Genomic DNA, 9352 nt, shown 5'->3' on the forward strand with positions numbered 1-9352 from the left:
GAAGAATAAAAATTGTAAATTTAACATGGAAAAGGTAACAATTAATGATGTGACTAGGCTTCTCTGTAAAGGGAAAGATAGTCCATCAGGGGTGGACAACTGTGATGCAAAATTTCTTAGCATTGCTGCGTATTTAATCTCTGTCCCTGTGTGCTATATATTTAACTTGTGTGTTGAGAAGTGTCTGTTCCCACAGGACTGGAAGATTGCCAAAGTTATCCCTTTATCTAAAAACTCTGCTGCACCATTTTCTGGTGCTAACTGTAGACCAATAAGTCTGTTACCTGCTCTAGCGAAAGTCATGGAAAGGATCATGTTTGATCAAATTCAACATTATTTTGACATCAATAATTTAAATAGTGATTTTCAACATGCATTTAGGCCAGGACACTCCACATGTACAGCCTTGACACATATGACAGATGAATGGCGCTCGGACATAGATAATGGAAAATTAGTGGGTGTTGTTTTACTTGACTTTAGCGCTGCATTTGATGTTATTGACCACTCTTTGTTATTAGGAAAGCTCAAGCAGTATGGTTTTAGTTTGTCAGCCATAAAATTGATGGAGAGTTATCTGACGAACAGAAGTCAATCTGTTTTTTTTAATGGCAGTCTGTCTGATATTAAACATGTTGACTGTGGGGTTCCTCAAGGGAGTTGCCTTGGGCCGTTATTATTTTCTATTTTTGTAAATGATTTCCCACTTGTGTTGGATGAAACTAAAACTGTTATGTATGCAGATGATTGTACAATATACTCAGCTGAAACGTCCATAGCAGGATTAAACAATAAGTTACAGCATGACTTAAGGGTAGTGGCAGAATGGGTGACTGAAAACAAACTGATCTTAAATGTGGGAAAAACTAAATCTATTGTTATTGGGTCAAAGTATTTACTGCGGAATGTACCTTCTCTGGTGTTGGAAATTAATAACATACCTGTTGAACAAGTTTACGATGTTAAACTTTTAGGCATAATTGTTGACCAACATCTAGCATGGTCGAAACATATTGATTATATTGTTAACAAAATGGGAAGAGGGGTTGCAATGATAAAAAGAGTGCTAAAAATTATTCCACAAGATATTGTCAAGCAGGTTACAAATACATTGGTTTTGTCACAGTTAGATTATTGTTTTCCGATTTGGTCTAGTGCTTCGATGAAAGAGTTAAACAAATTGCAAGTTGCCCAAAATAAAGCAGCACGGTGTGTCCTGCAGTGCTCGTATAGAACAAATGTGACACATATGCACGAGCAACTTGGTTGGCTAAGTATCACTCGAAGAAGTTCTTATGTTTTGTTGAACTTGATCAGGAATATTATTGTAAATAAGTCTCCTAACTTTTTATACTGCCTTTTCTCACATCAGTTGAGTCAACATAATTATTTGACAAGGCATGCTGCAGAGGGGAGGTTTATTCTGCCTCGGGCAAATACCAATGTGTTGAAGAAATCTGTCCTGTTCAGAGCCATTCTGGAGTGGAACGCCTTGCCGCTTTATATTGTGCTAACAAACTCCAAAGAGAGGTATAAATTTTTGCTGAAACAGTTTATTTTAATGGTCCAGCAACAGTAGTGTGGGTGTTGGCAAAAACATTCATCCTACCCTATGAGACTGCTTTTTCTTTTTCTTTTCCTCTATCCTGTATTTATTTATTGTATTCATTTATTTTATTTTTTTATTATCATTATTATTTTTGTATCTGTTTGTATGGTGTTTGTATGTTGTGTATGGTCTTGTACTGTCCAAGTGTTTGGTGATGTCCTGTGATATATGTGGTCTGAGTCTATGATTGTATATGTGTTGTGACTGTATTGACTGTTGGTTTTGTTTTGTCTTGTGAACTCGGAGAAGGATCACTTTGACTGGTACTTGGACTCCAGGAAGAATAGCCAGGCTAATGTGCTGGAGCTAATGGAGATCCAATAAATAAATAAATAAATAAATATTATTCAATACAATTGAGGTCATTGAGGTCCAATGACCAATCACTGCTCACCATCCCTCCGTCAACACTAAAGAGCAGGGGTGATCCGGCTCTTTCAGCCGTTGGCCCCAGACTGTGGAACAAACTGCCTCCTCATGTTAGCCCCTTCAGTGCCCATTTTCAAATCCCTCCTAAAAACTCATTTATTTTCTCTTGCATTTAACTCTGTATAATAAATTTAATAATAAATTTTATTTATAAGCGCTTTTCCAAAAGCTCAAAGACACTTTACATACAATAAATGCAGTTAAAACACAAGACATTCAATTAAAAGCAGCAAAGACAGTATAAAACATAGAAAACAATATAAAACACACACAGAAATTATGTATTAAAAGCTGGTGGTGGTAGGTAGCTGGAAGGTGTGTTTTTAACAGGGTCTTGAATGTTGGGAGGTGAGTGCAGGTGCGGATGGGTTTGGGGAGTGAGTTCCAGAGGGAGGGGGCAGCAATGGAGAAGGCTCTGTCCCCCCGGGTTCGGTGCTTGGTCCATGTGGGTAGTGACAGGATGTTTCCTTCGGATGAGCGGAGGTCGCGGGAGGGGGTGTGGTGATGGAGCAGGTCTGTGAGGTAGGGGGGGGCCAGGTTATTAAGTGCTTTGTGTGTGAGGAGGATGATTTTGAACTGTATGCGGTGAGTGATGGGCAGCCAGTGCAGGTCACGGAGGACGGGGGTGATGTGATCTCTGGAGCGGGTGTGGGTGAGCAGGCGTGCGGCTGAGTTTTGGATGTATTGCAGTTTATTGAGGAGTTTGGATGGTGAACCATAGAGGATGCTGTTGCAATAGTCCAGTCTGGATGTGATGAATGCATGGATGAGGGTTTCTGCAGCAGAGAAGGTGAGTGAGGGGCGGAGACGGGCAATGTTCTTGAGGTGGAAGAAGGCGGTCCTGGTGATGTGGTTGATGTGGAGGTCAAACCTTAGCTTACTGTCGAAGATGATTCCTAGGTTGCGGGTGTGGGATGAGGGAGACAAAGTGCAGTTATCAAAGGTGAGGGAGAAGTTGTGGCTGGCTTTAGTGCGGGATGTGGGGTCAATAATGATTATGTCCGATTTGTCACTGTTCAGTTGAAGATAGTTTGTTTGCATCCAAGATTTAATTTCTGTGAGACAGTTGCTGAGGGTGGAGTGGGTGTTGTTGGTGATGGCTTTGGTGGAGATGTACAGTTGGATATCGTCGGCGTAACAGTGAAAATGGAGTCCATGTTGACGGATGATCTGGCCAAGGGGGAGGATGTAGAGGATGAAGAGGAGGGGACCAAGCACCGATCCCTGGGGGACACCTTGTGACAGGGGAGCGGTGGGGGAAGTGCAGTTGTTGATGCTGATGAACTGTTGTCGGTTGGTGAGGTAGGAGTGAAGTTGAGTATAAGTTTATTATTGTCTGTGTCCTTTTTTGTGCTTTAAATAGTTTTTGTTATTTGTGTTTTTAGAACTAGACAGTTGATTTGTACAGCACTTTGGTCAACTGTTTTAAAGGGCTCTAAAAATAACCTTGACTTGACTTGATCGACCACAAACACACCACAGCACCAACACGACCACGTCAAAATAAACACACCTTGCCAAAAAAGTTTGAGAAACACTGATTTAGAATGTTAATCTATTTGTGGGTAGACTGCACACAAATAAATGAATATAGAAAATTTATAGAATATATTATTCTGCAGCAGAATACTACTGGTATGATTCATCATAATTTTTTTGCAATGTTGTGCGTGTGTGCGAGTGAGATGCTGTAGTCTAGCACAAACATTTATGCATGCCACTGAAGATGTTGAGGTGTTATGGAGCAATATTATTACCCATTACTGTGAAAGAAATGAAGTGGCATGAGATTAATGACAAAATGGACCTGATGCATTCTGGGAACAGGTCAGCTGGTTAAACCTCAAGTTTCTGAGATCAATATTCTTTCAAAAGAAGTGAAAGATTACAATAATCTGGGGCAGGCATCAGTATTATTTTTAAAGCTAATTCCCGATTTTGAATTCAAATTTGATATCACTGGAACAACACAAATAAAAGCTGCAACGTATATTCCCTTGAAATGCACCAACCATATACCTTGAAATCCAGAGTTCTCAAGAGAGCACAATTTGAATTTGCTCAGCGAGTCACTCTGGGAACGAGTAATAAACTCACTCCCTGATGCCCCTGGCCCAGAACGTTAACCAATCACATCAGTGTGTCTGATATAGGCGGGACAAAAGCGTTGCTGTTTTACCCACCAGATACGGCAAGAGTCTTATCTACTGGTTAGCTCCGCTGGTCTGGATACGTCACCCCTTGTATTCTTCTGATTGGTCGTGGTGTTATACAGTTGTGCGCAGTGATATTTTCAAATGCCTGCTTGGGGCCGCCCCTCGATTTGGGCCGTTTCATTACTGGTTGCCAGACCCTACAGCTCTCTAGATGTGGCTCTGGACCTCCAGGCTACTAACCATAATAAATTAATGTGACTGTGAAACATACACACAACCAGCACATAAAATAAAAAATAAAAAATATATAAGCAGTTTATTATGGCAGTGGCGATTGAAGGAACTACGCAAATCAAATGAGGAACACATTCTGAACTAAATGTCAAATACAAAACAGGGGAAGGACGAAGGGTCAGGCTGGGGGTGATGGAGCAGATCATGTGATCATGGACGGCCCAGTACGACCCGTCCTCACGTGGAGCTGGGAGACCTTCAGGGCTATGGTGGCCAGTGGGGCTAGCTTCACCTACACACACACACACACACACACACACACACACACACACACACACACACGAACACATACGTATGAAAGCACACACAAAAACACACACACACACACACACACACGTATGAAAGCACACACAAAAGCACACACACACACACACACACGTATGAAAGCACACACAAAAGCACACACACACACACACACACACACACACACACACACACACACACACACACACGTATGAAAGCACACACAAAAGCACACACACACACACACACACACACAAAAGCACACACAAAAGCACACACACACACACACACACACACAAACACACACACACACACAAAAGCACACACACACATACACACACACACACACACACAGTTCAGTCTAGTGTAGGAACAATGACTGCATTTATTTTACACTTACACACGTTTTAGAGGTTGTTCATGTACACATCGACTATGGGTCCAAATGATGTGGACTCATCACACCCTGACTGAGTTCTGCTGGTGTAACCTGTGTGTCTTGGAATATGTCCTCTTTCTCCCAGCTGTCGATGTAGATTCTGATGGTGGCGCCCACGGCCCCCGTCCCACTCAGTCTGTAGACGATGCGAGAGCCATTGGTGAACACAATCCGTAGGCCCTGGGGATCACAGCCACGTTCAGGTATATACCTAGGTATATATATATATATATATATATATATACCTAGGTATATATATATATATATATATATATATATATATACCTAGGTATATATATATATATATATATATATATAGATATATATAGGTAGGTATATATATAGGTATATAGGTATATATGTATATATGTATATATATATAAATATAGCCTAGCCTGTCATTCAGTTGCATTCATGAAACCCCCTCAGTTAGTGAACTTGGTTCAAACCTCTATGAAATAATCAATGGACATTTATATTAAACGCATCTAAAAAACGAAATGTATTGTAATTACAACCCAGTGTAAGGGTTTCATTCAATGTTAATTTATTGAAGTTGTTATTAAAACATTTGTGTTGGCCACCAGATGGTGCTGTTGATACGCCTATTCAATGGACCCGCTAGCCTGACAAAAACAGCCCTTTAAGCTGAGATTCAAGCGTTGGTTTAACCCCAGGGTCCTTCGTACGCTACCTGGTTCCTGGTGATGGTGCTGTCCACGGGGTCCGTGTACTCAAAGTTGTCCGCCTGCTCCACCTGGTAGACGGCGTCGGACACGGCGAACCGCTGGCTGACGAAGGACTTGTCCGTCATCAGGACCTCCAGGTCGTCCATCAGCTGCCAGGCGGCGTCCAGGTCCACGCCCTCGTAGTCGTACCTCAACCACAAGGTCACACACCGTGACCTCTAACCCTAACCTCATGGTTATGAAAGAGTGGGTCCGTCTGGTAATGATGCATGTTAGTGATACATTAGTAATGCTCTAATAGCTTCATGGTAATGACTCAGTGTTAGTCATACATTAGTAATGCTCTAATAGCTTCATGGTAATGATGCATGTTAGTCATACATTAGTAATGCTCTAATAGCTTCATGGTAATGACTCAGTGTTAGTCATACATTAGTAATGCTCTAATAGCTTCATGGTAATGACTCAGTGTTAGTCATACATTAGTAATGCTCTAAAAGCTTCATGGTAATGATGCATGTTAGTCATACATTAGTAATGGTCTAATTATAGCTTCATGGTAATGATGCACGTTAGTCATACATTAGTAATGGTCTAATTATAGCTTCATGGTAATGATGCATGTTAGTCATACATTAGTAATGGTCTAATAGCTTCATGGTAATGACTCAGTGTTAGTCATACATTAGTAATGCTCTAATAGCTTCATGGTAATGACTCAGTGTTAGTCATACATTAGTAATGCTCTAATAGCTTCATGGTAATGATGCATGTTAGTCATACATTAGTAATGCTCTAATAGCTTCATGGTAATGACTCAGTGTTAGTGATACATTAGTAATGCTCTAATAGCTTCATGGTAATGATTCAGTGTTAGTGATACATTAGTAATGGTCTAATAGCTTCATGGTAATGATGCATGTTAGTCATACATTAGTAATGGTCTAATAGCTTCATGGTAATGACTCAGTGTTAGTCATACATTAGTAATGCTCTAATAGCTTCATGGTAATGATGCATGTTAGTCATACATTAGTAATGCTCTAATAGCTTCATGGTAATGACTCAGTGTTAGTCATACATTAGTAATGGTCTAATAGCTTCATGGTAATGACTCAGTGTTAGTCATACATTAGTAATGCTCTAATAGCTTCATGGTAATGATGCATGTTAGTCATACATTAGTAATGCTCTAATAGCTTCATGGTAATGATGCATGTTAGTCATACATTAGTAATGCTCTAATAGCTTCATGGTAATGATGCATGTTAGTCATACATTAGTAATGCTCTAATAGCTTCATGGTAATGACTCAGTGTTAGTCATACATTAGTAATGCTCTAATAGCTTCATGGTAATGACTCAGTTTTAGTCATACATTAGTAATGCTCTAATAGCTTCATGGTAATGACTCAGTGTTAGTCATACATTAGTAATGCTCTAATAGCTTCATGGTAATGATGCATGTTAGTCATACATTAGTAATGCTCTAATAGCTTCATGGTAATGATGCATGTTAGTCATACATTAGTAATGCTCTAATAGCTTCATGGTAATGACTCAGTGTTAGTCATACATTAGTAATGCTCTAATAGCTTCATGGTAATGACTCAGTTTTAGTCATACATTAGTAATGCTCTAATAGCTTCATGGTAATGACTCAGTTTTAGTCATACATTAGTAATGGTCTAATAGCTTCATGGTAATGACTCAGTGTTAGTCATACATTAGTAATGCTCTAATAGCTTCATGGTAATGATGCATGTTAGTCATACATTAGTAATGGTCTAATAGCTTCATGGTAATGATGCATGTTAGTCATACATTAGTAATGCTCTAATAGCTTCATGGTAATGACTCAGTGTTAGTCATACATTAGTAATGGTCTAATAGCTTCATGGTAATGACTCAGTGTTAGTCATACATTAGTAATGCTCTAATAGCTTCATGGTAATGACTCAGTGTTAGTCATACATTAGTAATGCTCTAATAGCTTCATGGTAATGATGCATGTTAGTCATACATTAGTAATGCTCTAATAGCTTCATGGTAATGACTCAGTGTTAGTCATACATTAGTAATGCTCTAATAGCTTCATGGTAATGATGCATGTTAGTCATACATTAGTAATGCTCTAATAGCTTCATGGTAATGACTCAGTGTTAGTGATACATTAGTAATGCTCTAGGTCAGGGGTTCTCAAAGTTTTGACAGCTGAGGGCCAATTTAGGAACCCAAAATTTGACTGAGGGCCGCCAAAGGAAAATGTTTTTATAAAACAGAAAAAAATCTTTGCATCCTTGCATCCTACAGTTACATGTATTGGTCTGCATCCAGTATATATAATAAACACATTTTAAATAACAAATTAGGCAAAACCTGGCAAAACTAGAGAAAACCTTGAGAAACATTTTAACTAACACACAATCCCTGGGGTTCTCTGCCCTATACAGTCGAATTTGGGATATAACAGTCCTGTGTGCATTTCAGAATAAAAACTTATTTAGAACAGAATTATTATTATTATTTTTTAAACTTACATCTGTATGTCATTGCCGCCATGAATGTTTCTGCGGGCCGCCATTGGCCCGCGGGCCGCACTTTGAGAACCAATGGTCTAATAGCTTCATGGCTTTAGCATTCCATTATTGTTGTCACGTCTGATAGAGATATGGCTTTGTATAATTTGGTGAATAATACTCTTATTAAACTAATTATAATCATGGTTGAGACCAATGACAGGATTGTTTCCAAGTCCAAGTTTCCTTTTTTTCTTCACACATTCAGTATTTGTTTAGTAATTAGGCTCAATATCAGACAGTGTTATCCAATAGCCAGACACGCGTCACTGAGGAGCGGGTAGAGGGGCAGGACGCTGCGAGGAGCCCAGGACGGGTTCACCACTTCCTCCTACCTGGTGTAGTAGTTCCTGCCGTACTTCCTCCAGTGGTCCTTGATGATGTCGTTCACACTCTTCCTCCTGACGGCCAGGATGGAGAGCCAGGCCAGGACCGACCACAGCCCGTCCTTCTCCCGGATGTGGTCTCCACCTGGTGGACGGACGGACGCTCAGTACACCCCATGATGGACAGACAGAAGGACAATAGGAACTAAACAGGATCTACCTGTGGAGTGGAGGGACGGCGTATATAATATTATCTATACCTGTGGAGCTGTATGTATATAATATGATCTATACCTGTGGAGCTGTATGTATATAATATGATCTATACCTGTGGAGCTGTATGTATATAATATGATCTATACCTGTGGAGCTGTATGTATATAATATGATCTATACCTGTGGAGCTGTATGTATATAATATGATCTATACCTGTGGAGCTGTATGTATATAATATGATCTATACCTGTGGAGCTGTATGTATATAATATGATCTATACCTGACAGAGTAGGAGAAGGTGGGTGGAAGGTGTGTATCTAATACAGAGGACAGATAGAAGGACAGTGTGTATAACATGATGGACAGATAG

At 39.9% G+C, this 9352-nt stretch overlaps 1 protein-coding gene across 1 annotated transcript in view; it reads right to left on the minus strand.

Annotated features, from left to right (window-relative positions):
• Positions 1–4495: 4495 nt before the first annotated feature.
• The window catches only part of LOC311360745 (phosphoglucomutase-1-like), an 18580-nt gene continuing 13723 nt past the window's right edge, over positions 4496–9352 (minus strand). The window contains exons 8-11 of the mRNA XM_084480835.1: positions 8774–8909; positions 5865–6048; positions 5222–5350; positions 4496–4720 (exon numbers count right to left, since the gene is read on the minus strand). Coding sequence (XP_084336961.1) covers positions 4631–4720; positions 5222–5350; positions 5865–6048; positions 8774–8909 — 539 coding nt within the window. The 3' untranslated portion in view covers positions 4496–4630. The remainder of the gene's footprint in view (positions 4721–5221; positions 5351–5864; positions 6049–8773; positions 8910–9352) is intronic.

Source organism: Micromesistius poutassou (assembly GCF_964030765.1).
Source record: "Micromesistius poutassou genome assembly, chromosome: 16".
Classification (NCBI taxonomy): Eukaryota; Metazoa; Chordata; class Actinopteri; order Gadiformes; family Gadidae; genus Micromesistius; species Micromesistius poutassou.